This window comes from Scophthalmus maximus, chromosome 12 (genome assembly GCF_022379125.1).
Source record: "Scophthalmus maximus strain ysfricsl-2021 chromosome 12, ASM2237912v1, whole genome shotgun sequence".
NCBI classification, from domain to species: Eukaryota; Metazoa; Chordata; class Actinopteri; order Pleuronectiformes; family Scophthalmidae; genus Scophthalmus; species Scophthalmus maximus.
Window position 1 is genome coordinate 22,280,257 of NC_061526.1, and position 27,923 is coordinate 22,308,179.

At 44.3% G+C, this 27,923-nt stretch overlaps 4 protein-coding genes across 5 annotated transcripts; 2 read left to right on the top strand and 2 right to left on the bottom strand.

The window, feature by feature from the left end:
* The first annotated feature begins 151 nt into the window (after positions 1 to 151).
* LOC118286814 (endosome/lysosome-associated apoptosis and autophagy regulator family member 2-like) lies at positions 152 to 18,252 on the top strand. Its single transcript, XM_035611543.2, has 25 exons — positions 152 to 560; positions 1,048 to 1,092; positions 1,422 to 1,607; positions 6,337 to 6,601; positions 9,427 to 9,547; positions 9,806 to 9,995; positions 10,092 to 10,239; positions 10,617 to 10,706; positions 10,800 to 10,905; positions 10,998 to 11,147; positions 11,346 to 11,434; positions 11,786 to 11,966; positions 12,445 to 12,573; positions 12,846 to 12,936; positions 13,052 to 13,154; positions 13,247 to 13,384; positions 13,896 to 14,168; positions 14,273 to 14,446; positions 15,294 to 15,483; positions 15,562 to 15,658; positions 15,738 to 15,839; positions 16,017 to 16,143; positions 16,256 to 16,434; positions 17,395 to 17,557; positions 17,815 to 18,252. Exons 4-25 carry the CDS (start codon positions 6,494 to 6,496, stop codon positions 17,884 to 17,886), a joined length of 3,021 nt encoding a protein of 1,006 aa, XP_035467436.2. The 5' UTR covers positions 152 to 560; positions 1,048 to 1,092; positions 1,422 to 1,607; positions 6,337 to 6,493; the 3' UTR covers positions 17,887 to 18,252.
* On the bottom strand, positions 1,634 to 5,085 carry klhl42 (kelch-like family, member 42). Its single transcript, XM_035611571.2, has 3 exons — positions 3,909 to 5,085; positions 3,635 to 3,828; positions 1,634 to 3,554 (listed from the first exon to the last, which is right to left on the bottom strand). Exons 1-3 carry the CDS (start codon positions 4,670 to 4,672, stop codon positions 3,103 to 3,105), a joined length of 1,410 nt encoding a protein of 469 aa, XP_035467464.1. The 5' UTR covers positions 4,673 to 5,085; the 3' UTR covers positions 1,634 to 3,102.
* Positions 18,253 to 18,590: 338 nt separating the features above from the next.
* Positions 18,591 to 23,015, top strand: LOC118286904 (tetraspanin-9). 2 transcript variants are annotated; one of them, XM_047335890.1, is made up of 9 exons: positions 18,591 to 18,822; positions 19,880 to 19,909; positions 20,350 to 20,448; positions 20,538 to 20,729; positions 20,962 to 21,036; positions 21,135 to 21,236; positions 21,501 to 21,632; positions 22,363 to 22,446; positions 22,576 to 23,015. In XM_047335890.1, the coding sequence occupies exons 3-9, from the start codon at positions 20,386 to 20,388 to the stop codon at positions 22,645 to 22,647; spliced, it is 720 nt and encodes a 239-aa protein (XP_047191846.1). In that variant the 5' UTR covers positions 18,591 to 18,822; positions 19,880 to 19,909; positions 20,350 to 20,385; the 3' UTR covers positions 22,648 to 23,015. The 2 variants fall into 2 exon arrangements, with proteins under 2 accessions (XP_047191846.1, XP_035467468.1); XM_035611575.2 differs by having other exon boundaries at positions 18,592 to 18,822; positions 20,369 to 20,448.
* Positions 21,703 to 27,885, bottom strand: amdhd1 (amidohydrolase domain containing 1). Its single transcript, XM_035611572.2, has 10 exons — positions 27,292 to 27,885; positions 26,343 to 26,449; positions 25,726 to 25,790; positions 25,360 to 25,637; positions 25,057 to 25,282; positions 24,437 to 24,561; positions 24,228 to 24,321; positions 23,992 to 24,152; positions 23,749 to 23,888; positions 21,703 to 22,643 (listed from the first exon to the last, which is right to left on the bottom strand). The coding sequence occupies exons 1-9, from the start codon at positions 27,426 to 27,428 to the stop codon at positions 23,783 to 23,785; spliced, it is 1,299 nt and encodes a 432-aa protein (XP_035467465.2). The 5' UTR covers positions 27,429 to 27,885; the 3' UTR covers positions 21,703 to 22,643; positions 23,749 to 23,782.
* Positions 27,886 to 27,923: the final 38 nt, after the last annotated feature.

The following is a 27,923-nucleotide window of genomic DNA, read 5'->3' on the forward strand; positions in this document are numbered from 1 at the left end:
CTCTCTCTGTTATACTGCCTAGTGCAGGAGTATATATTCTCTCTCTCCTCTGATCCCTCCTCCCTACATCACATGTTCGACAAAGACGCACGCTCACCTCAGAATACAGTTGACTCTCCTTAGCCGTGCAAATATTATCAATATTTCAAGCCTTCAATCTATAAAACCGGTCCTCAGTCAACACGACATCTCATTCGACGTGTTTTCTGCATTATTTAGTCTTTGAATAGCGATGTCACACTGTAACACACACACACAGAGTCTGTGTCTCTGATACAGTTTGAGATATTCGTGATTGGCCCTCGGCAGCCCCCACTGTGGAGGCGTGGGAGAGATCGCCGTGGTCTGACCCCACACACACACACAGAGGATCAATCTGGACCATCGAGGGCAACAAATTGATTTCCTCTGCCTCCCTTGTGGCAGCCCACTGTGAATTAAAAAACACAGTTTCTTCCATCCATCCGTCAATCCAAACAAGCTCCAGATAACATCCACCTGTCCTCTTCACCTAGGATGATGATGACACATTTTTGGAACTGTAATGATTCAGCCCACAGGTATGGAAGATTTACTCTTTTTTTTTTAGAAAATGTATGATGGTGGCAAGAAAGAGAGAGGGCTGAAATGGAAGTGGAGTGTTTTTTATAATATAGAACATTTATTTGAGTCCTTGTGAAGGTGAAGTGGAATATACAGTATTCCTGCTGGGAAATGTGATGTTTAAAAAGCATGTGCTGCCCCCTGCTGGTCAACTCTTTATGTTTGGATAAATATTCACCAAAAAAACTGTTGGTCACAAATATACTCATTAGAGTATGTTTGATGATTTGGACCCATGCAGGAGGGTCTTTGTTGAGAAAACAACATTTCTGGGTATTGATTTGATCATTGTTGTAGTAAAAATGCCAAATAGTTGGCAACAGTAAACAGAATAATAATTTAAAAATAAGAACATTATATATATATATATATGTCTAGTTATATGATATTTGTGATATATTGGCCTCATATGACTAGTCAAAATGTCTGCTTTTTAAATCACAGGTCATCAAAACAGTCTGTACAAACCCACACAGCTCGTCTGTTACTGTAAGTGAACACACCAAAACCTGAACATTTTAAATAAATTAATGTGTTGGGGGTTTTGTCTGTAATTTGGTGAAAAAGCCTTAAAAAATAGTTCAGTTACACACTTTACTGGGGACTGCTTAGATAAATGTCACAGACCTGTCATGTCTAATAATTCCAAGAAAAGAATTCAGTTTATGTGGAAAAGCTTTTGAATAATAGATAGTGAAATAAAAATGGAAACGTTCACACCAGTTTGTCCTTAGGCGTCTCCAACCTCTACTACAAAGTCACAACTGTACGTACGCAGCTGAACTCCTGACAAATATAATCTCTCTAACTCCCTACAGGGGGCGACATAACCTGGAGAGACACAATTACAGATTCGCTTGGTCTTCTGTGCCAACTTCTCCCGAGAGGGAACGGACCAGAAGGACCTACGGGAGGGAGAATTTACTCCAACGTTCCCCGGTCACACGGGCTGATGACAGGGCAGATGTGTGGAGTAATAGCACAGTATAAGCATGTGATGTGAGGTGAGTTCAGACAAACAGACCCCTGATCATCATCATCATCTTTATTCATCATGACCTCAAATTTCCAAAACAGATATGTAATGCAGAGAAAAGATGAAATCCACCAAAATCAAACACTTCAAGTGTCATTCTTTAATCAAAACTAAATATAAATAATTTTTTTCCTTATTCAAATGTGCACACACTCATTCTTTAATCAAGGAACTGAGAAAGTACCTCAATGGGAAAAAAACCAACATCTGCTATTAGCAGAACGTAAAAAATAAAATCAGCCGTTTTTGGTCAGTTTGCTGGCAATGTAACAAAGTTTTGCATTTTGTGCTTTTTTTTCATGTCAAGTTTCTATTAACTGAGGTTGCGGAAGGCACAGGTGCGTCGTTGATTTCATGGAATTGCCCTTTGAAGCTTTTTGCTTTAGTGTACAGTATATCTCTAGAGACAAAGTGTACGAGTGTACGTACAGTAAATAAAGCTCCGTCTGAGCCACTTCACGCGATCGCTCTCGGGGAAACTTCCAGTCTCCCCATACAAGTGGCAGTGTAAAACCAAAGCCATTTTCACGATTATCTGCAATGTAACAATACATAAAAGACGAGAAATGTGTTTTTTTCTGAGAAATTTGAAGGACTGTAGTAGAGTTATGGAGAGAAATGTACACCGATGCCATATTTGGGAGTGTAAACATCAGGAATTTTTGAGGCCCATAGATTTGAAAGCATGCCGTTATATATATAGACCCCGGTTTGGGCCGGTCGTGTATTAGTATCATGTTTGAATCCCAGTTTGAGGAACCATCTGTTTCTCTGCAAAATCAAAAACCTGGTGAAGTTTAAAAAACCCAGGTTATTAATGATTACTGTTCAGTAGGTTTGTCAAGACTCTTCTAAATATCTGGATGAAAAAATATTCAACCTGCTGCATTATTTAAAAAAAGGATTTCTAAATTTATATCAAATTAAATAATTGTAATCAAATCATTGTTTCCAAACCTAAACATAGACGACACCTGAATTAGTCATAAATTGGGAAACGGGTTAAAAAGAAATTTCATCGTCCAGTACGCAGAATATTTTTTTCACCCTGATGGTTGAGAGATTCAGGAAATAACTTCAGAACCTTCATAACTAGGTTTTCCTAAACATTGCTGAGTTATTATTTTTCAGATAAACAGAGTTTACCTTTATGCTAAAACATGAGGCACAAACTGGGACCGGCTGTTATGATGCGGTTGTCATGGCGCTTTATCGCTTTCATACTTGTCATTGTAGCCTTTGTATTTGCATCCACAGAAGTTATGTACAAAGTAGTGCTTTTTATTTATATATTTTTTTCTTTTGAGGCACATTGGCCACGAGTTTTTTAACCTGGCAACCAGACGCTGTTCCCTGTTAACGCCACAGAGCTGCATTCTGTGCTGGAACAAGCAAACCCACTCCACTGGCTTTCCATTAACGGGCGCCACTATCCTGAAAGTCTGTCCCATCGTCTCTGTCCATCAAAGCATGTTGGGGAGGTAAAGCGAGCACAGCAGCATGTTCTGCCCGAGCGCCGGGAAGCGCCTGAACGCCTCCCAGGCGTCGGAGAAGATGTTGTACTTGAGGAAGACCCGGTGCTCCAGGCTGGTGGGCAGGCTGACGTCGCGGCTCATGATGTAGACGCCGTCGTTGTGCAGCGTGCACGTCAGGTTCAGGCCCGACTTGGACGTGTTCTCCTTCAGCTGGACCCACTCGCCTGTGGTGACGTTGTACGACTGCACCGTCAGCACGTCCTCCGTCTGGCTGGGCCGCCGCCGGCTGCTCGTCTCCAGCTCGTGCGTGTAGCCGCCCACCAGGTAGATGGTGTCCTCCACCGAGAGCATCTGCTGCTTGCGGATGTGCGCCGAGCAGGAGCGGAACACCGTCCAGTCGTCGGAGGTCGGGCAGTAGCGGAGGACGTTCGTGTTCCTGTCTGTCAGAAAGAGAAGCAACAGTTTAAGGACTGTTTTCTTACTTTGTTTCAGTCCATTGTGACGTTAAGTAACAACTCACCTCTTGCAGTGTATCCACCCATGACGTAGATCATTCCCTGGCATTCGCAGGCCGAGAACTCAGCCAGTGGGTCGGGCATGGACGACACGCAGGTCCACCAGTCCTGCTCCGGGCTGTAGCACTCCACCGTGCCCAGACACTGGCCTCCCACGGCGTACAGCTTCCCCTGCACCGCCAGCAGCTTGAAATTGGACCTGAGGAAGAGACAGTGAGTGAGCAACGAACCCCAGATCTGTGAGAGGAAGAAGGCTCGGTACTGCCGATGTGGCCTTACCTCTTCTGGTTGAGCGGCGCCACCTGGTTCCACTCGTTCCGACTGGGGTTGTAGCAGTGCACCGCCGAGATCTCCTGACTCGTCAACCTGTAGCCGCCGACGATGAACAGGTAGTTGTCGAGCACCGCCGAGCCGTACCCCCGGACGTTGATCATGTCCGGGGGCAGGTTGTTGGCGAGCGGCTTCCAGCGCTGCTCCACCTCGCCGTACCTCAGCATGGACCAGGGCTCGTCCTCGGGCACGTCCAGCGAGAGGCAGGTGAAGTCCCCGATGGCGATCAGGGTGGCGGTGCCCTTCATGCGCATCTCCCCGACCTGGTCCCTCACCGCGGGGGGGAGGCTGCCGAACTCGGGCCGCCTCAGCATGGGGTGGTAGTGGCAGCTCATGTACTTGAGGCAGGCGTTGCGCAGGTCGTGCGTCCCGTACACCTCGGACAGGCTGTACAGCTCCACGCAGTTGTCCTGCCGGATCTCTGAGGTGAGCAGCTTGAGGATGGAGGTGACCTGCAGGAAGGAGGCGGTCTCGATCAGGTCCTCCAGCGTCTCGTTGACCACCTGCACCTTGGACGTGTTGATGAACTCCAGCACCAGCTCCAGGCCGGGCACGCTGAGCCCCTGCAGCCGCACCGAGTCCTCCGTGGACTCCCGCATGCCGGAGCTGTAGAGCGCGCGGAAGTAGTCGCTCTTCTCGATCAGCTTCTTCTTGTTCACCTCGTAGATTTTGTCGTCCATGACGATGGCGATGATCTGGTCGGATGACGACATGGTGAGAGCCACTGGGTCTGGGTTTTATCTGTAGTGTTTTGTTTTCGCTTGTCCCTTTGTCAGCCTCTCCTCATCGTTTACATTTCACCGGCGACGGGAGCTCTGTGGCCGGTCTATATATGGTCATGTTCGGCCCATAGATCGGCCATGGAGCAACTTTCGTTAGCCGCCGAAGCTAAGCTAGCGGCCGGTGCCGGATCAAACTGAGCCGAACGAGTCTATTTCCTCGCGTTGACATCCCTCGACAGCTCGATGAAACGTCGCCCCGGTCTCTGAAGACGTCGACTAGACACGGTGGTTTGTTTCTGAGCGTGACAGAACCGTTTCCCATTGCATTTTATAAACCGTTATCGGGACGATGCCCGAGCTGTCAAATCTCAACTGTTTTGATTCTGTACCTCACGTCATATCCGGGTTTTTATTCTTCTTCGTGAGCGGGTTTTTTTGTGGCTGCTGCTGCTGCTGCCGCCTCGCGGTAAACGGGGGAATAGCTCGTGTCGTTATTAACATAGACTGGTGAAAATGTTAAGAAAATCTAGAAGAAATAAATAAATAAAAAACATACATTTTAATGCAGCACGACACATAAATCAACAAGTAAATAGAGTTAAAGCTAAAACTAAAAGTTGCTAAAAAAAAAAAAAAGGCTGACTGCATCACACACTTAAACAGTTGTAGCATGCAGATTTATTTATTGCGTTGTGTACATACATATTCACTCATCTCGACTCTCTCCATTTTGTTTGGTAAACATTAATTATACACTTACACAAGGACAAAAAGACAAACATGTACAAGAAATGTAATAATCAATGCCATGAGTATGGAAAACATCAATAGAGACAGAGAAGAAGGAGAAGAGATAAGCCAAACTTGAGATTTTGTCTGGAATATTCATAATGCTCCATCATGCAATGTATAGAAAATAATCTGTCCACGGCCTCTTGTTTTGGGTGATGCTCTCCAGCTCATTGTCCTTTTCTCACTGCAAAGTTATAATGAGCTCAGCAGCTCTGTGGTCCATCTCCAGCTGTCAATCAAGATCAGGTTTTTGACGCTGTCACACTCCTGGCGTCACCGTCTGAGAGGCTTTACGCCCGAGAGAGAAAAGTCAAGGCACCGACATTTAAAACCGAGTGGGGGTTCCCTTCACAATAAGAGCACGCGCGTCCAGAATCGATTCGTCAGTAAATTCTAAGAAAAAAATACTAAGAATATCCCTTAACGGTATTCTATAGAAAATTAGATATATCTAGTTTACTGTTATAAATAATAAAGAAAACAACAGCTTTTTTCATTTTTGCAAGCTGGTAGAACAAAGCTAATTTATAAAGAAAGAAATAAATGAATTAAGATAACGATCATAATAATATAGACATATTAACATATTAACACCAGGCTTTATCAGATGAAAATTTATTGTATGTGAAGTGTAAGATCAGTCCAGACCATTCTTAAAATGTATTTCTTAAAAGCATGCTAAATTTAAAAAAAAAATTAGAAATAATCATACATAACGATAAGATAAGGGTTTCTGATAATACAAATGATCAATAAGAAGAAGAAGGTGGAATAAGAACAGGCACTTTGTCCTAGCCTAAAGTAGCGTTTTAGTTTGAAAGCCGGGACCGGAAGTGTCATTGTGCAACTGTGTGGTTTGACAGTCAGTGTTGGTTGGAGGAGGAGGAGGGAGCCAGCCAGCCAGCCAGCCGGGCAGGCGCATCGATGACACGGACACCGCAGAGACGCTCGCCGCTCCGCTCGTTTCATGTTCCTGGCTCCAGGCAGCGGACATCCGGCTGCTCGTGATCCGAGCTGAGGATGCGGGAGCAGGCGTGGGCCTCCCGGTTCCCCCGCTGCCTCCTGCTCATCATCGCCGCGCTCGCATCAGCACCCGCCGACGGAGGAGACCTGCGGCCGTGCGAGGAGGTGAGAGCGCCTCGCTTTGTGTTTTGTCATCATCTCCTAACGTCCTGCTTTGGGACGCAACAAGCAGCATCATAATGGCTCTATAATTATACAAAAACAAAAAACATATTTTAATTCTGGGTCCATGCATATGGGAATAAACAACCACATTAGATCCTAAATGCAAAATTTAAAAAAAAATAAAAACCTCTATAGTTATATGTCAATGGCTCAGCGGTGGATCTCCGCAGGAACACACACGCACACTAACACACACACACACACACACACACACACACATCCTCCTCCTGGCGCTGCTGATCGGCTTAAAATGTGGTTCATGTTGACTATAAACACGCACCGTGTCTGCTGGCCTCCATCCCTCCTCTGAGCAGCCTCCAGTCTGCGGGCCAGCCGGGCCAGGAGCACCCGCTGAGGAAGAGGAGGAGGAGGGAGCCATTTGGACCATAAACAGTGTGTGTGCTCATCATCTCCCTGACTGTAATGAAGCTCAGTTGTTTAGATAACATCCACTTTTATTTGGGAATAATTTGACATTTTGGAAAATAATGTTTAATCGCCAAGAGAAAACTTGGTATTTTTTTTAACAAGGGGGTTTATAAGGTGTAGTAAATGTTTATGAATGATTAATGGGTCATTTCTGAGTCAGTTATTCGAAGTCATCAATTACAATAATTCTTGGGTTGCCAGGTTGTGGGAAAAAAACGGTGCAAACACTTGTTCAGTGCATAAAAGCAAAAGTTTGTCAGTCACCTACAGATGTTAATAAATAATCAATATAGGGTTTTGTAATAATCCACCTAGTCTGTATTTATAAACGTCGTCCAACAACCTCGCACCTCAACAGTTATTCTCATTTTCTACCTTATAATTGATATATGAAGCATTAGCAGATTTATTTATCAACCAATAATAGAGCCGCAGCTTGTGAACACTACATAAATGCTGCCTGATCAGGAGGAGAGGAGGGAGCCATTTGGACCATAAACAGTGTGTGTGGTCATCATCTCCCTGACTGTAATGAAGCTCAGTTGTTTAGTTAACATCCAGTTTTACAAGGTTCCAGGAAATGGAACCTTGTGGTGTTGTGACGCGGCCCTTACCTTTCTTATTCTCTGCATGTACGTTCTTGTGTTTTTATTAATAAGCAACTTTGCATATCTACATTAATCAGCGGACAGGAGAGAGATGGGCTGCAGATGTAGGATGTGTGTGTCTGTTCAGTAAAGATAAGCCTGAGCTCTTTTAAATGACTAATCACATCTGTGCAGCAACAAACATGGCAATTCATGCTGCAACCCCCCCTCCTCCAAACACGCACACACACACACACACACACACACACAACAAACATAAAGACTGCCATGTGTAACTCAACGACATTCGCCGAGATTCACCTGCTAATGAACAAACACGGTGCCGCCTGTGTGCTTAATGTAAAGACGGTGGTGGATGTGGGGGTGGGGGTGGAAGGGGGGGCTGATGAAAAAGGACATGGACTAATTTGTTTCGCCGGTCTCCTGGGTGACTCACGCTGGTTGTCATGGAGACTGCTGAAAAGCAGGGAGAGATGGAGCGGAGCGGAGAGGAGGGGGGGCGGGACGGGATGAAACTCAGCCCTGCGACAAGCCGACCTTTGATTCTTTGAGGAGGCTGGAGGATCAGTGCAGACGGCAGGAAGAGAGATGGACGGGAATGTTTTTGGTGTCCCACTGCTGAAAAGAAGAGCGAAAGCTTTTATTATAACATGCAGAAAAATCACAAAAACTCACCCACAAATTTTACTCTCATCAGGACGGAAAAGTTTCTGTACTTACATTTGGAGAATCTCTGGTCAAATTCCCTAAAAGCTACAAAACTCGGACGTTACTCAACTGTACATATTTACGTAATAACTTACTGCATTTACAAGTGAACACAACAGTTTGACTTCTATCCATCCATTATCCTTTGAGGGTGACAGGATAAATCCCAGCTGCTTTGAGGCAGGATACACCCTGGACAATGTTGAATATTGAATAAATTGGTTTAGTCAATATTTATTTATTTAGTTTAGAATTTCATTTTAATCTAAGAGTTTTTTTGGAAAAAGATATGGAATATAACTAAAATGTTCTTATGAAGATTGTATGCTGAAGCCACTCAGTCTATAACCTCCAATATATGAGTTTTATTAGTTTTTTTAAAAAAATGATAATACTCAGAATCACGATAACACGTGACTCTTGTTCCATGTGAGCATCCATTCCAAGCATCGTTAAAAGTTACTGTAGACAAAACACTCTTTAAAAATCAATGTTCAGTCAGTTGACGAGTTCACATGATGAGAATAATGTCACAACCAGCACAGAGAGCGACTTGTACATGATGACCCGCTGCCGTCGTGCTCTTAATGGACCATTAACCGACGCTCGGTTGCCGTGGTGACGGGGGTCAGGCCACCGCTTTCGCCCTGAAAAACTCTTCCATCTCCAATGTTCCTTTTTTATTATGAGCAGCTGTTGTTTAATACGGGACTTTGTGTGTGACAGGAGGAACTGGTTTTTCAGGTACACTGTGCATCCAATAGTTCTGCCAAATCATATTGTTGGTGTTGAGATATTTCACCGGCTACGTTTAAAAACTCTTAGGACCATAAATATATTTACGTATACGTTCATACAAATCCGCCCAGTCGTCGCTGAGACATTTGAGTCTGGACAAAAATATTCGTTATCTTAGAGCGAGCCCAGCTGACACGGCTAAACACACATGTTGTATCTATCTGTGTGTTCATATCTGTGTGTGTGTGTGTGTGTGTGTGTGTGTGTGTGTGTTTTCTGCAGACGGACTACTACTACCAGTACACAGAGTGTGACAGCATGGGGTCACGATGGAGAGTCACCATCCCTCACAGTCCGGGCTCCTGCTCAGACCTTCCACCGCCGACCAAGGGAACCGACTGCTGTGAGTGCTGCCGGCTGTGTGTGTGTGTGTGTGTGTGTGTGTGTGTGTGTGTGTGTGTGTGTGTGTGTGTGTGTGTGTGTGTGTGTGTGTGTGTGTGTGTGTGTGTGTGTGTGTGTGTGTGTGTGTGTGTGTGTGTGTGTGTGTGTGTGTGTGGGAGTGTGGGAGTGTGTGTGTGGGAGTGAGTGTGTGTGTGTGTGTGTGTGTGTGTAATACATCTACATGTCGATGTGACCCTCTCTTCCCTCCCCCGTCTCCCAGCCTTTTCCTGTCCAGCTGGAAAGTTTTTAGAGATGTCCACGCAGCAGTGCACCTCGTGTGCAGCCGGCTCCTACTCCCTGGGAAGCGGCCTCCGTTTTGACCAATGGGACGCCGTGCCCGCCGGCTTCACCAGCTTGGCCAGCTTACTGGACCCGGGGCCGAACGGAGAGGACCTTCAGGCCTGTAACAGGTGACACACACACACACACACACACACAAGCATCAGACAGAGGACAGTTGGAAATGAGCACAGATGTGTACAGCCGTTGTTTCTTTGTCGCCGCAGCTCGTCGTGGACGCCGCAGGGCGTGTACCTGGAGTCGAACCGCGACGAGTGCACCGTGTCTCTGGTCTACGCCGTCCATCTGGAGAAACTGGGCTCGGTCTCCTTCACGTACCAGTACCCCGACAACAACATCTTCTTCGAGTTCTATGTACGCATCTAAAAACTGCATCCTTCAACATCATAAAATAAATTTTAGCTTAAAAGAATAGTTTAATATTCAAGGGGGGGGGGGGGGTTCAAGTTAACAGGCTTCTGACTGTATCTTTAAATTTAAGAGCGAGATATGAGAGAAGCTTCAATCTTCTAGTCTAACTATTGTCAAGAAATTGAATTGAAGAATATTTCCCGACTGCTTGTCCTTATACTACTTAAAATGTCCTCCAGCTGCAAGCTCTGGTTCAAACGCACTGGTTGTATATCAAGTTAATTAGTGCAGGTTGCAGTGGATGAATAAAAAGCAGCAGCTGTTCCTTTGGAAAAGAGAGTTTCCTCTGTGGACGATGAACTGTGTCGGTTTGTTGTTAGGTCCAGAACGAGCAGTGTCAGGAAATGGCCCAGACCGACGACCAGAAGTGGATCAAAGTCACCAGCAACGGGGAGTGGGACACACACACGGTGAGGACGTGATTCTGCCACGTGTGTGTCTGTGTGTGTGTATACAGTATTATGGTTTGCGTGTGGCTCACTGTGTGTGTATCTCTGTTCCAGGTGAGCTTGAAGTCGGGCACAAACATCCTGTACTGGAGAACCACCGGCATCCTGGTGGGAGGGAAGATGGTCAAACCTGTGCTGTTGAAGAACATCCAAATAGAGGGTAAAAAAAACAAACTCATCCACTCATAGATGTTAATTCCTCACAAGTGTGCAGCAGCCGTACTGTACATTCTGTGTGTTCCGTGTGTTCAGGTGTGGCTTACACGTCAGAGTGTTTTCTGTGCCGACCCGGCTGGTTCAGCCCGACCCCCGGCTCCTCGTCCTGCCAGCCGTGTCCCAGCAACACGTTCTCCTCGAAGGGGGCGTCCTCCTGCACGCCGTGCCCCCAACACCACTACTCACGTATGTACTGTACACATGTGTCATACACACAACATGTCCTCAAAGTGCTTGTCTCAATAACTCATGATAAGACGATTTTACAATCCAAGTGATTTTTGGGACTTTTACAGTTCTGTAAAGATTCATCGTCTGTTCTGTGCGTCACTCTGTCCGGGATGATTTTATTTCAGCGTCTTCTGTGTTTGACTCTTCTCTCAGATGAGGGATGGGCCGAATGCAAAGTGAGGCCGCCGTGCTCGGAGAATGATTTCTTCCAGATCCACACGGCCTGCGACAGCGAAGGGAAGGTCAGCAGCGGTGTCCACATTTCACACATACACATGTCTCGTCAGCTCTCTCTCTCTTTCTCTGTGTGTGTGTGTGTGTGTGTGTGTGTGTGTGTGTGTGCATCGTACCGGAAACAGGAGAGGTCGCACATTAAGATGAGTGCGGACAGAGGGTGAATAGCTTAGCAAACGCTTTGCATGTCACCTGATGCAAAATCAACATCCTTGGCACTCGGCCCACGACCTTGGCATGTTTTGATTCACGTTTCTCTTAGAACAGAAAAGAAGCGTATCCCACTTTTTTCGAACGAAGTAAGAGTCCGTCTTCCCCTGGTGATATTTTCCCTTGGTGGGTTTTTTTGTCGGTTGCAGACGCAGGTGCTGTATCGCTGGGTGGAGCCCAAGATTTGCGTGGAGAACGTCACCGGGGCCGTGGAGCTGCCCGCCACGGGCCAGAGGGAGCCCTGCCCGCCCTGCAACCCGGGCTACTACAACAGCAACGACTCCACCTGTTTGCCCTGCCCGCGCGGGACCCACTCGGACGGCACCAACGGTAAACCCGCTCACACCAAGTGTCATGGATATAACTGGAGTTTTCTACCTCTCTATTTATTGTAGGAAAATAAAACACTGAAATCTGGTTTATTATCTTCCATCTCTGTACAAAGTCTCGGCTTCCTGTTACACTCCCTCATATTGTCTGTTTCAATAATAGTATTCATATATTTCATAAAGCTTCTTCATCTGGTCCCAGATATTCTTTGTTCCAAAGAGGCGACCGAGCTTCATAATCCACTTCTGAAAACATGGTGCTTGTGCAAACATGATGCTGCACCAGGGAGGGAAACAATCACTGTAGTGTCTAAATAAGGCTTTGTGTGTGTGTGTGTGTGTGTGTGTGTGTGTGTGTGTGTGTGTGTGTGTGTGTGTGTGTGTGTGTGTGTGTGTGTGTGTGTGTGTGTGTGTGTGTGTGTGTGTGTGTGTGTGTGTGTGTGTGTGTGTGTGTGTGTGTGTGTGTGTGTGTGTACTAGCGTGTGCTAAGTGCCTTGCAGGTACAGAGCCGGTGTTGGGTTACGAGTATAAATGGTGGAACGTGCTGCCTTCAAACATGAAGACTTCCTGTTTCAACGTGGGCAACTCCAAATGTGACGACATGAACGGTGAGGACTAACTAACTAACTAAGTAATCACATGGTCGATTTATTAGCTTTCGCCCGAACCACATGCTCTTCATTGTCAAGTAGACGTTCACATTTCCATTTTTTATGCGATTATGTAAATGCACCTTGTGATGATATATATTTTTCCTGTACGCTATGATTTCTGTCCATGCGACATCCAGTCAGTTCTGGACGATGCATTTTAATAAGGTCACGTGATCCAGAATCACTTCTGTTTTTAATTTGATTGCATCGTGTCTGTTCTTCATCAGGGTGGGAGGCGGCGGGCGACCACGTGCGCAGCGGAGCGGGCAGCTCAGACAACGACTATCTCATCCTCAGCCTGCACGTGCCTGGCTTCAAGTGAGTCTAGTATTCTTCAAATGTTTCTACGTGAGCACGGTGAACATGTGTGCGCGGGATCATGTTCAGAGTGTATTCACTAATCTGCCACAATGTGTTTGTGTTGTTGCGTCAGAGTCCCCGCCTCGCTCTCGGGGATGACCGGTGGCGAGTTTGGCCGCATCACCTTCGTGTTCGAGACCATCTGCTCTGGCGACTGTGAGCTCTACTTCATGATGGTGTGTGTGTATGTGTGTTTATGACAGTGTTGGACATGTCCAGCCCCACATTTTCCCTCCATCTAATTGCTTTGTTGCGACGCCCCCTGCAGGACGTGAACAGGAAGAGCACCACGGTGGTGGAGTCCTGGGAAGGCAGCAAGGGGAAACAGTCGTACTCGCACAGCATGACCAGGAACGCCTCGGTTGCGTACACCTGGGCCTTCCAGAGGACCAACCGCGCTCTGGACGTGAGAGAATTCATTTATTTATTCTTTTAATATTCATCTGGTTCTCATTTTTATTTTGCAGCCACATTAGCCACATGACCACTTTGGTCCAGATTTAAATACCTTTACAATTATTCGAAGAATTCATAAGAAATTTGGTTCAGACATTCATGTTTCCCAGAGGATGAATTTCTACCGAGTTTGATAAATTTTGTGTGAAATTTTTTTATAGAAAACCCGTGGATGGATTGGCAAGAAATTCATGTTCCCGTTTTAGATGAATTCCAATAATTTGCTGATTTACCTCTTGCGCCATCATATGGAAATTAATATTCTAATCCACTGAAACTATGCCTCAGCTGTTCTTATATTAGCAAATGTTTGGTTTTAATCAGCAAAGTTTTAAGGTATGCCCCAAGTCTGATCGCCTTTTTTCTGATTTCCTCAAATTGTTTTATCCCTTTCCATATTGGTGTTAGCTCAAACTAAGCATACGTTTGCGTCCCCGTCCTGTTCCTGTGTGTGTTCGCAGGTGCGTCGGTACGTCAGCGACATGGTGAAGCTGTACTCCATCAGCGTGACCAACGTGCTGGACGGGGTGGCGTCGGCGTGTCGGGTCTGCGCCCTGGTCCCCGAGAACTCCCGGCGGGCCGGCTCCTCCTGTGTGCCCTGCCCCGCCGGATTCTACATCGACAGGGACACCAACCGGTGCCTGGAGTGTCCGCCCAACACGCACCTGGCCGGACGACACACCTACGGACAGGACACCTGCGTGGCGTGTGGACCAGGAAGTATCAGCAACAAGGTACAAGAGAGAGACCTCCTCTGGGTTGAATGTTCATTCATGGTGTTTTCATTTTTTTCAGCTGTTGGTTGAGAGTTTGTGTATTTCTTTTTTTTCTATTTCAGGAACACTCCCGTTGCTACAGCGACTGCTCCTTCTCCCACACGGAGAACAACCGCACCTTGACCTTCGACCTCAGCCCCATGAACGACGTGGCCTCGCTGATCATCGGCCCGAGTTTCACCTCCAAAGGCACGAAATACCTTCACCTGTTCAACATCAGCCTGTGTGGCCACGAGGTAATACTCACATGACACACAATAAATATCTCATATGAGCCACAGTTACTATTTCAACCAACTTCTTTGTTTTAACTAATTATTATTTTTTTATAGTATACAATTTTGGGTCCTGTTGGATCTTATCTATTACTGTTCTCAGATCTACTGTTTGTCTTACTGGATATTTTATTTTGGGTTGTAATTCTGCTGTTGTACTCATGTTTGACTACATGAAAACATTACTTTAATGCCTAAAATTTCAAATGTGGTTTAAATAAGTTTATGACTAATCCTAAAACAGCAGTTTTTTAATCTTCATCTAGTCAACTGTGCCCTTCTTTACCTCTCTCTTTGAAAAAATCTGTATAAATTCATATTTTTATGGGTCTGATTGATTTAAACATGGATTATTCAGACACATTATACCTATATATTCAAATTTTACTGTACATCTTCTTGGAAAAACAGATAGATGGCCTCATGCAGCCTCATGAAGCCAACATCATTAAGGTTTTTTTGTTGTAATTTATTTCCCCCCCCCTCCTGTTTCAAGCTTTAGAAATATAATAAATACATATCAAATTTGGTTTAGTATGTAATTAAAGGTCCATCTTAAATTCAATCAGTGTACAGTACACATGCTTTGTTTCCGCCAGAGGACATTATATATCTCAGTTAAAACACAAACTGCCATTTTTCATATCTTGTGCATCTTTGAAGATCAAATTGGGGAAAAATGTCAGAAGAAATCTAATTTATTCACATGAATGCTCGCTGCCCCAGCCTGATAAAGCTGCATGGGAACTACATTGGGCGTAACCATAGCAACTGGCAGATCATTTCCACGCCGTTTTCCATGCTGCAGGGGAAGAGAGCGGCCGTCTGCACGGATAACGTCACCGACGTGTCGAGCAAGGACGACCAGAGCGACGCGGCGCCGTTCGTCAACTCGGTGGACAGCTTCATCTGCCAGTCCACCATCATCCCGGCGGACGGCCGCGGCTTCAGGATGGCCATCTCCTCGCAGTCCATCAGCCTCGCCGACACTTTTGTTGGTACGATGCTCGACAAACTGAAAAGCGTGACCCCGTGATCGGCAGCTGTTCACGGTCTCTCTTTTTTCTTTGTCCCAGGGGCGACGGTGGACACCGTCCTGAACGGCATGAACGCCAAACCAGATCTGTTCCCAGAAAACTCCAAGGACGTTCCAGACATCAACTTCTTCTACAGGTGAAGTATGATGGACGGGAGACACAAAGGCTGTTCGTGGTTTTTTGCTAACAAAAAGTTTTTGTTTTCGTTTCCTCAGGTCTCTCCAGGCAACAGCCTCGTGTGATCAAGGCCGGAGTTCGGTCATCACCGTTCGCTGTAACCCAGAGAAGTCTGAGCGAGGAGAACTCTCCGTGCCCAGGTTAGTGATCCGTGCACTGAATGTGTATGTGTTTTTAATTTTATTTAATTTTATTACATTTTTTGTGTAAGTGTGTAAGAATTCAATTTTTTTAGTACATATGCAGCTTTGAACAATGATTAATGGCATTAAAGTTTGTGTTTGTGTTTGTGTTTGTGTTTGTGCGCACACGTGCAGCTCCTGTCCTGCAGGAACGTGTGACGGGTGTACGTTTCACTTCCTGTGGGAGAGCGCCGGCGCCTGTCCACGCTGCACCAAGGACGACTACCACCGGATAGAGGGAGCGTGCAAGGGAGGCGCCCAGGTAACACACACACACACACACACACACACACACACAGTGATTTTACTTAACAGGATTTAAGTGATGCAGACAATTAAAATCCGTCTTTCCTCCTCCTCTCCTCTCTCTCCAGGAAACTCTGTACGTGTGGAACGAGCCGAAGCTCTGCACCAAAGGCGAGGCGTTGCCCGCCCGGAGCTCCGCCGCCTGCGAGGCCATCGCCCTGTGGCTGAAGGTCGGGGTCGGCGGCGGCGCCTTCGTGGCCGCGCTGCTCGTCTCCCTCACCTGCTATTTCTGGAAGAAAAACAAGAGGTGAGAGACGGCAAACCTGCCAATTTGTTACTCGTTCACGGCTGATCTCAGGGCGGGCGAACGTGCTCGTTGAGTTCACCACGGATTGTTGGTTAGAGGTCGTGGCGTCAGCAACTGTTTGTCACTGTCAGTAAACACAGACTTGTTAAAAATATCTGACAGGTGGAAACACTACAACATTGAAGATTGTCAGTCTTTTGTTTTTACTTTTGTCATATAATCATATGTTTAAATAGGTGTCACCTAAAAAGTCTGCTTGGTTATTTTGGCCTTGTTTAAATCACAAGTTGAAAGTTGTTTTTCCTCTTTAAGTTGATGATATTTTAAAAGGGGCTGAAGAAATGACTTTGAAAAGTGGGGAAATGTTTTTTGTAATAGATACTTTTTCTTTTTATCCCCTTCATCGCTTTATGATTCTTCAGATTTATCTTGGTCTGAATGCTACTTCTAAAAAATGTTTTTTTAATTACTTTGATTTTTGGATTAAACTTCTTAAGTACTTTCATACATTTTCGGCTTATGATAGAATAAAAAGAAACTATGACACTGCTGAGTTCGACAATTGAGTGCAAATAGTTTGGAATAAGAAAAAGATAGTGTTATGAGAATGAAGTCGGAAAATGAATGAAGGATAATATTGACAATATCATGAGAGAAAGGAAACCGTTCATGAGAGAAAAAGTCTTTTTTTAAATTAATTTTTCTGTATAAAGTAAAAAAATCAAAATTTTGAAAATTACAAGATTTTTGTACTCTACAACCTATCAAACAAGAGATGTTGATGATCTGAAGTTAAAGGTTTCACAACTATTAGCTGATATTTTAAGGTATAAATATTAATATAAACAGTTACATGATGTAGGAGTCAATAACCAAATATAAGGTATGAGGGAGCTGCTGCCACGTGATGACAACGTCTCTGTGCTGTGTGTGTGTTTGTGTGTGTGTGCGTGCGTTCAGGCTGGAGTACAAGTACTCTCGCCTGGTGATGTCCGCCAACAAGGAGTGCGAGCTGCCGGCCGCCGACAGCTGTGCCCTGGCGGAGGGAGAGGAGGCCGACGACGACGTGGTCTACGCCCAGAAGCCCACGCTGCTCGGGAAACTCCGCGCCATCGCCAACAAGGTCAGCGCCTTGACTTTCTTTTACATCTTTATCAAAAGGAACATGTTCACTATCTACATTCGGGATATTTTGGCTTCACTTTTGGTACGACTGGAGGAAAGTGGAGACGCGTCATCTATCTTTATTTGAAGTCTATTAAATCAATTAAGACCCTGGTTTTGTAGTGATGCTGCTCGTGTCAGCTACAGTCTTTGCATATACATGATTATAGTTCAGTGTTATAGAAGTTGCCAAATAATAATATCCGTGTCTTTCAGCACGAGGGCGGCGAGCGCAGTGAGTCTGTGCAGCTGAACTCCTCCCGGTCCGATCGATGGATTCTGGGATAGACGGACGCCTACAAGACGCAGAGGCGGAGTTAAAACGACGGAGGAACATTCAGTCAGTGATCGTGTCACTGTCCAGCCTCCTCACGTGTCCTTTGACCAGTGGCACCAGTACAGATCCCAGTTTTCACTGGAGAACGTTTTCTTGCTGGCCTTTTTACCTGTCGACTCTAGAACACACAGGAAAACACTCTCCTGCTTTAACGCCGTGGATGCTCCAAAGGGCCGCAACAGAAAAACAAAACATGCTTTTAATGGGTTTTTTTTGTATATTTTGTATTTTTATTTAGCAATTTTTTTTTGAGTCATGTATTTATATTAATGTTACAATGATTGAACCTTTATTAAAAGTCCTCTTTGGCTTAGGGAGTTTGTGTGTGGATGTTTGGAGGTTCTTCAAAAATTTTAGGTGTTATTAATGTGCATGTAGCAGTCAACATATATACACAGAATTAGAAAAAGAATATAGAATAAAATAAAATTTAATTTAATTTAATAGAAAATAGAATATAACACAACATACTAATCTTTTTTTTCGGGATGTCATGTCTGGGGCTCCGTAGGTAACAGTTTATGAAATATGAAATAAAACGTTTTGAATATCAATGGGTCAGTTCGGCCTTGCAGCCAGCAGGGGGCCCACTTCTCCTCTGTGACGCCGACAGTCACGCCTCCTCCCCGGGCCCCTCCCCCTCTCGCCCCGCCCCCTTTAACCCTCCTCTTCCTCCTCCTCCTCTTCTTCTCCTGCCATCGTCGAAAGTTTGTAGCCGACTGACCCCACAGTTTCTTTTCTTTTACGACCGTCGGGTTTATGGTTTTGTGACCGAGTGATGTGGAGAGTGTGAAGCGGGGAAGAGAAGGTTTTTCCGCGGGAGGAACTCGGGACGTTCGTCGGGACGATGAGCTCCAGCTCGTAGCTCGTAGCTCGTAGCTCAGACGGTAAGAAGCCAAACTATCTCCCCGTTTCTTCTCCTTCTCTCTCTCTCCCACCGACGAGGGCACGGAAACAAAGACGCGTGGCTCGGTTTCACGCGTGGGGACGTGCGGGTCGAAGCGACGACGCTCGTCGCGTGTTTGTCGCAAACTTTTTGTTTGAAAAAAGGAAAAAGGAAAAAAAAACAACCCCGCAGCGCAGAAGTTCAGGGCGATGACGTCACGTCAGGATACAAAGATCGTCGGGGGAGACGGGGGATGTCACTCTGACTGGAAATCAGAGAATATAAAACATGTTGATTTTGGTAAAAGAGATTAATTATTTTTTTTTATTTTTTACCGCAAATCTTAAAATGAGAATAGTTTCTTATATTTACCTAGTTTCTTATATTTACCAACTATCAATATGTCGCATTTGTGTACCCACCATCTATTCTCATGTGTATATTCTTGCCACGCTCCACTCTCAATGAAAAAATGTAAACACAAAAAGACTAAAGAAATTGAGATTTGCAGAACAGGAAACAGAAAGTTTGACAGAAAGTGTTAATGCAGATTAAATATCAGCATGTTGTGTTTCTTATCCAACCCAAAGCGGCAACAATTAAGAAATGATGAATTCAAATTGAATGTATCAAGTGAATCCAGTGGCTCCTTGTTTTCATCTTTCTTACATGTGGATTTGCTGATTGTTGGAGTTTTGGCCAAAGAGACAATTTCAAGATGTTACCTAGGAATCTAAGGGAACAATGACGATGGACATTTTCCCAATTTAATGTCCAATCAAAAAAAAAATAATTTTCTTCACATTAGTGAGCGATGTCACTTTCCTGTCCCATGTCCCCCAAACACACACATTACAATATGATAAAAATTCATTTCATTCATAAAGATTCTCGGGACTTCGATGAGTGATCTCCATTTCAGTGTGGTCGTCTTCAAATAGTAATAATCTTTAACAGGGTTTTGTCTGTGATTTCAAAGCATCACTGTCAGGAATTATACGTTTTGTACAATGTACTTTATTATTACTAATGTTTGTGTTCCTTCTGTCTCCAACCAGAGCTTCTTCAGTTCTCCTGTTTGTGACGTGGTGAGTTTAATATCTCCTCCTCCTCGTCCTCCTCCTCGCTGCGATGTTTGTCACATGATTATCCAGAGAGGAAACTGTTTACAGTTAATGTGATGTAACGGGGAACAAAGTGTGAACTGTAATGTCCCATTTGTTATCAAGTTTATACAAACAGCCTCCAATAGATGAAAGAACAAAAAGAGAAACCATACATTTATGCCCCCAAATCCTTCCCAGTTATCATGATGTATGATGATGACATGGCTTAATTCCCATTAGTCCAAAAATGTTGTTTATTGTTTCATTTATTCTTGCATAAAAAAATTGTTGGACTGATTTCAGACAGTAAAAATACACTTGAATAATTTTAAGTTTACAGTCAATGAAAGAGACTTTATCGTTCAGTTAAACCTTTTATTAAAAACGTGCGTATCATCTTTTCCTGGTTTATTCTCATGTAGTTTTGTTTTTGTTTTCCAGTGCCTGTCGATTCAACCATGGCTCGTGGCTGCATCTGCTGCGTGAAGTACATGCTCTTCCTCTTCAACCTGCTCTTCTGGGTAATAACACACACATTCACAGATTAAAGCCCTCGGTTATCAAAGGATCAGCAGGAAGTTTCTGAGTTTCCCGTGTGTGTGTGTTGCAGCTGGGTGGGTGTGGCCTGCTGGGTGTCGGCGTCTGGCTCTCGGTCTCTCAGGGCAGCTTCGCCACGCTGTCGCCCTCCTTCCCGTCGCTCTCCGCCGCCAACCTCATCATCACGCTGGGCACCATCGTCATGGTGACGGGCTTCCTGGGCTGCCTGGGCGCCATCAAGGAGAACAAGTGCCTGCTGCTGAGCGTGAGTGCCCTACAATTCCCACAGTGCATCAGTGTGGTTTTGTATTGTTTATTTTATATTTGTAACGTGGTAAAGTCCAGTTCTATCACCAAACTTTCATTCTTCATAATTTACATCTCAAAGCTGATGAGAATGTAGCTTATGTTTACCATCTTTTCCATATAAACCCCTTGTATTGCGCACGTTTCTGCTCAAGGTTACATTTTTTCTCCCTGTGATTTATTTTTTTCAGTTCTTCATCGTTCTGTTGATCATCCTCCTAGCCGAGCTCATCCTCCTCATCCTGTTTTTCGTCTACACCGACAAGGTAAAGACCGTGCAGAGGAATATTCATATTTATGAATGACCCTCCGCTGCCGACATAATCACATAACCCGCTTGTCCACCATCTTTCCGTCCGGCCAGGTGAGCGACAACGCCAGACGGGACCTGAAAGAAGGTTTGGTGCTGTACGCCACGGACAACAACGCTGGACTGAGGGACGCGTGGAACACCATCCAGGGAGAGGTGCGTTAAATACTGTACTCTACTGTATTTTATGGGGGAAAAAAAACACTCCACCAGTGGAAGTGTTGGTGGACATCACCAGACGAGAGTACTTGTACTCCAGCACTGCACAGAGTGCGTTGGTATATGTTTTTGGAACATTTTTACTCGTATCTTCTCTCCAATTTCAGCTTTGTATAAAACACTTGTCACTTTTAAAAATACACTGCACAACACACGTAATTCACGGGTTCTGTTTCCTTCTCTCCTGCCTGTTTACACCAGTGGAAGTGTTGTGGCGTGACGAACCACAACGACTGGTACGCGGCGCTGCACGAGAACGCGGTTCCCGACCGCTGCTGCCAGCTGGTTTACCCCGGCTGCGGACGCAACGCCTCCAACACCTTCTGGACACGGGTCAGTCAGTCACTAAGTTTAAATATCTTCTTGTCAACAAATCCCACGAAAAAAAGACAAAACCACACTGTTGCACACACTTGAGTTTATTAAGAGTTCACTTGTACAACATGCTGCTGCCTGAAATACTCACTAACACAGAATATTTATTCATCCACCGCTGAAAATAGTCCTGAACAAATGCATTGATCACTCTTGTTTGACTTAAGTAGTTGCTGTTTTCAAACTAAGTTATTTTAGAGCAATGGATTTAGCATCAAGAGACATTTTACCTGTTTGTTTTTGTCTTTTTAGGGTTCTAATTTGACATTAACAGTTAAAGTTAAAACCATTTTTAAGTTTGTGATAAGTGGCTTATATAATCTTGTATAACAATTTCGAACTCGTCTCTCATCATTTATCACAGCGGATTCTTGTCAAGTGCACCAAAGCCGTTATTGTTGAAATGTTAGATTGTGCAGTTATGTTCTTCTGACCAGATTAAGAACAAACAAGTAAACACGTTTACAATGTCTTGCACAAACAACCAATCAGGAAGCGATGCGGGTGATGACCGTGTCATCGTTTCTGCCCCATCCATACTACAACGCTCTTCCGGAGTAGTGTGGACGGCTGGCGTGAAACGTAGCAGCAGTGATGCACTTTAAAACAAATACGTAGTAATGAGGACGTAGCCTGAGACTGATCAAGTTTACACTGGCTAACTGCCGGTGTTGTTGTGTGTTTTCAGGGTTGCTATGAGAAAGTAGAGGAGTGGCTGGATGACAACAAACACCTTCTGGGAACCATCGCCATGTGCGTGCTGGTCATACAGGTAAAGTGTAATCTCTGAAAACTCTACAGCACCATACAGATACATCATTTGTGAATTCACCAAAACAGCAGCAGGTAGGTCCTCTTGCCTTTTTGACGTGAAGCCTTTTTCTTTTCGTCTTCTCCCCAGCTCCTCGGCATGGCCTTCTCCATGACGCTTTACCAACAGATCCACCGAGCGGGGAAGAAGTACGAAGCCTGATGGGGATAAACGTGGTAAAGTCCCATCAGTTTTAATGGTTAGGTACATGAAACCATATCATGAATATAATAATTATATCATCTCCATCGTGCCTGTTACCCTCACCTCTTTGTTTATAGTCAAAATAAGACATATATCCTGTGTGTGTGCGCGCGCCACTGCAAACCTTTTAATTTTGTGAATAGCATTGGAAGTTGTTGTTTTTTTAATCACACTACGATTGTTTCTATGTAAAATATCTGACTGACAAATCAAAAAGAAGACTGAAGCATGAGAGAAAATGCCTGTGCTTAATATACATAAATATGTAATATACATAAAACAAGCCTTGTGTACCAACATGTTCAATAAAAGCAGAGATCACTCTTCTTCACTGGGGTTTAAAGGTTAAACAGAAGGTCGGATCAATCGACCTCTTTGATCACACAAGGCGCTAAATGTTTGAACTGTGTCGGAGATGATGATGAAATTCTTTCTGCTCGTTTTTAACAACTGATAATCGGACTTCAAACGGATTGCACAGCCGAGGAGAAGGTCTGTGTTTCTCTGCGTGACAAACAGAGATAATAGTTTTTCGGTTTTTGACTTATCTAGAAGATGAGTAAACAATGCTGAGATAGTGATGTTGATTCACTGGCCTCGGTACATAAGTGCATCATACATCAGATTCTTAAAAATCTACAAATGAATCTAGAAACTTGTGATTTTCCAGCCCACTGCTCATCCAAAACACCTCAGTCGACACTTCACCCAAGTTTGAAGCCGATTAAATAAGAAGTCGTCGAGAAAGATCCAAGGAGAGGAAGAATTATGAATATACTAAGAATTACTGGTTCCTAATTAAATATTAAAGATAAGCCACATTTGAATTACCTACATCACCAAAGAAATGTATAGGAATTAAACTATATATATATACATATTTCACATGAGAGTAAGTATGAGGTTTGTGGGCTGAAATATATTTTTTCTAATTAATTTAGAAAGTAAGAACAAGGTGTCATTTCCCAGCACTGTTCTCCTCAGGTACCCAGTTTTTACATTAATACTGAGCCATGTGATTACACACTTCCAAAAGTCCTGAAGAACTTAATATCTCACCTGGACTTAGTGTGATTGACAGTCTCCTCATTGATCATAAGTCCGAGGTCTTGTCATTGTCGTGGACGACGTCGCCCTTGATGACGACGTAGCGGATGAGCTCCTGGTGTCCTCCCAGCTGGTAGATCAGATGCTCCCATCTGCAGCAAAACACGGCTACTGGTTTACTGTAGTTTAAACATTTTTATAAGATAATCATTATTCATATGTAAGACCAAATGAACACTGTACAAAATAATTTACCGCGTGGTGTTGAGGACCAGCAGGTCGCCGTGTTTGCCGACCTCCAGGGAGCCGTGTGTGTGGGCGCGGCCGAGGGCGTAGGCCGCGTTGATGGTGGCCGCCGCCAACGCCTCGGGCATGGACATCTTCATGTTGACGCAGGCCAGGTGCATGACGATTGGCTGAGGACAGGAGAGGAGAGAGACGGTGAAGGCCTTTTAACCCCCTGTCACCTTTGACCTCACACCTGTACTCACCATGGAGCAGCAGTAGGCGTTAGGGTTGAAGTCGCTGCCGAGGGCGACGATCATTCCAGCTTCCAACATGTCTCTGGCCCGAGGCTGAGGCAGCCTGAACGCACACAGGGGTTGTTAGACATCTCACAGGGAGTGTGACGTGTGTGTGTGTGTGTGTGTGTGTGTGTGTGTGTGTGTGTGCGTGTGCGTGTGCGTGTGTGTGCGTGTACCGTAGAATGTAGGCTGTAGTTGGTAGAAGCACCGCAGCAGTTTTGGCTTCGGCCATGGACGTTATCCCTTCATCCGTGACCTCCTCCAGGTGACTGATGGCCAATGCTCCGAGCTCTGCGCCCAACTGAGAGAGAGAGACAGACACACACACACACGCACACACACACACACAGATTTATCTCGGTAAATTTAATATCTTTGGGTTTTGAATGATTGTTTAGACAAAATAAATAATTTGTATTTTCTTTGGAGTTTGAAAACACTGATGACATCTTTTAAAACCTGTTTTGTGATCAATTTATCGTAATATTAATCAATAATCATAAGTTACAGTCCTTACTTTTGCATTTAGTAACATTACTGATGATATAAAAATGATTTAACAGCATCAGATTTAACTGAAAAAAAGATAGTTAAAAGTTCAAATGTCTACTTGAAGGCAACATAGTTTTGGGTATTCAGAACTTTTGATACACCTTTTCAATATTTTTCTTAAAAAAACCCCCAAATGATTATTTGATTTTTGTAGAAAAAAATTGCTTAATAATCGAAAATTAAACAAATCCCATGTTGTGGGTAAAGTTGGGTTTCTCCGCTTCGCGAGTGAAGGATACCTCACCTGCGCGGAGTTCATGGGATGCAGCTCGTCTCCGTGGAAGTTGATGTTGAGGCCCAGCTCTTTTCCCGCCTGCAGGATGGAGCGGGTCGAGTCGAGGTCGAACACGCCCCGCTCGCAGAACACGTCGATGTTGTCAACTCGCAGAGTCCCCGCAGACATCTGCTCTCTCAGCCGGGGCAGCTGCACCTGCAGGATGTCCTCTGTGGCCTCCGCCACCGTCTTCCCTCTTGAAAAAAAAGACAGAGTAAAGATTAAACTTCAGGGTGTGATACGAAATGAGGTAAATATGAGGAAGGTCCGTACTTGGGCACAGCGTGGGCTCCGCAGTAGGTGGAGGAGATGTTGATGGGCAGCGTGCGTCGGGCCTCCTCGATCACCTGCAGCATCTTGAGCTCCGTCTGCAGCTCCAGGCCGTAGCCGCTCTTACACTCCACCAGGGTGGTGCCCGCTCGCAGCATCCGGACCAGCCTGCCGCTCAGCGAGGTCAGGAGGTCAGAGGCCGCGGCGGCCCGGGTGCGCTCCACCGTGAAGTGGATCCCTCCGCCGGCCCGGTGCACGTCCATGTAGGTGGCGCCCGCCAGCTGCAGCCGAAACACACAAACAAGACACGTGTCATCAGAAAGCTGATGCAGACGGGGAAGTGAGGTCAAAATACTTTTATACATTTACCTTCATCGCAAACTCGTGCACCCTGTCTCCAGCCCAGACTGGATGAGTGTGAGCATCAACTAGACCTGGAACAAGAAGATTGTTCTGATGCTACTCATTGATTTAAAAATGTACAGGTATCAGAAGTAAAATATCCCCCGTGACATATGAATTTAAATATCTGAGATTTTTTTTTAAAAATGTAATACTGTTGCATAAGTGTTTAAGTACCAGTTCATTTTTTAGTTTTGGTTCTTCCAATAGGTCACAAGAAAAAAATCTAAGGGGTCATGAGATGAATAATGAAAGATTCAGGTTATCTTTATGTATTTGGATGTTAATTTTCTTTTCTATTGTTTATTTGCACCATGGCTAATTTTAATGAAAGTGTATCTGTGAATTTAAAAGGAGAAAAGTCTGAAACATGACGAGACAGCAACTGCACTTACAAGCATTATATCAACATAACATCATATTTTAGAAGTCTATCCATTATTTCCTATATGTAATATGTTAATATGCAAAAGCAACTGGCATACGGCAGCTGAGCAGGAATAAGAAACAAGTATTGTATCCTTAAATTTGATCAAAGCCCTGTATTTAAGTAAAAAAAACACAACATAAGAGCAGATCCTCACCGGGCAGGACGCACATCCCTGAAGCATCGATCACTTTATCAAACGTCGCCTCTGAAAACTCAGCGTTGACGGTTTCTGCTGGTCCCACGGCTTTAATCAGCCCGTCGCTGCAGGAAGAGATCAGTCACTTCAACTGTTCACTTTCAAAGTAAAGCTTTAAAGCACAGGAGGTTGAACAAGTGGAAGCTGAGCCTCGGGAGTCCTTTTCGTGACCACAACCGCATTTTCCCTCTGGAACCATCCTTTGTTTTTTTTTGCACCACAGTGGAGGGATGATGTAAATTATGATGAATAAAAACATTTTCCATGAAATGATTTTGAAGTGTTTAAGTTTTATAACTTGGTCTGAAATGCCTGGAGAAAGAAGAAAGATTGTTTGATTATAATTTATTCTGTTATTCCAGCCCTATAAAGAAGAAGTGGTAATGAACTGAATAGTAATACAAAAATAACTTACATTGGCACATTAACGGAAGTATAAAGTGTTGTTTAATAAAATTGCCAAAAGTTGTCTCAAGTTTTATTTATAAAATCCAGCCTGTAATGAGTCGCTACAACCGCTAGAGGTCATCACAGTCTTATTTTAAATGAGCAATCATTTACAACCTGAATTTTCAAAAACTTGAATTTCAACCGGAGCTCATGTACATTTACATTTATATTTACTCTCATGGCAAATACTTAAAAACAAACCGGTCAACAGCCGAGGAGCAGATCTGAGAAGAGAGGCACTGGTGAGAATCAGTGTCACATTTCTTCAACTCAAAGAAACTTTAACAAAGTGTTTAATGATTAACAGATTTCATTTACTTCTCCCCAAAAAATCGACTCAAGGCCTGCGACTTACTGAACAACAGAAAACCAGTGACAACCAGCGTTGAGTTCTAAAAATGAATAGTGTTGTACGATAAAGTTCTCTTGAATGTAATTTGATTTAAAAACAACTTACCTCCCAATTACGATGCTCCCGTTTTCAATGACACTCAGGTTTTGCATCCCGAGCTTCGTCAGGTATTTCTCTCCATCGCTGCAGATCAGAACCACCTGTTGGGCGTTTTTCACCAGGAGCCTGTAGCTGTTGGACATTTTGATTTATTTTAGTTTATTTGTTCCGAAGCAGAGACGCAGACTCGAGACTGAGTGGACTTACACTGGTTTGGGAAAAGGCAAATATTTGTTGGAGTGAAGAGTTTAAAGTGCACCGAGAAGGGAGGGGCTTGTCTCACATCAGTCAGCTAGTATCTCACTGCTGTTCAGTTCAGAAAGTTAACATCTTTAAAATGAATTAATTCAAAATGCTTCCCCTTCATGTCCCCTCTGTCCTTTTCTAATTTATTTCACGCCTGTTCTCGTTCAAGCAACTTCTGGATTTAAATCTTATTGATCAGGGAGACGCAATAGTTCCTGGTGCCCAATTAAGTATATAACATGATAAAATTGCAACGTTGGATTACTTCATTACAACCCAAAGAAAAAATGGTTTCATATTTCAGATTACATTTCCTGAGAAACATTGTTGAAATCATTGACAGATTAATTATCATTGTTTTTTTCATGTTAACAAAGTTGATTAAAAGCAGC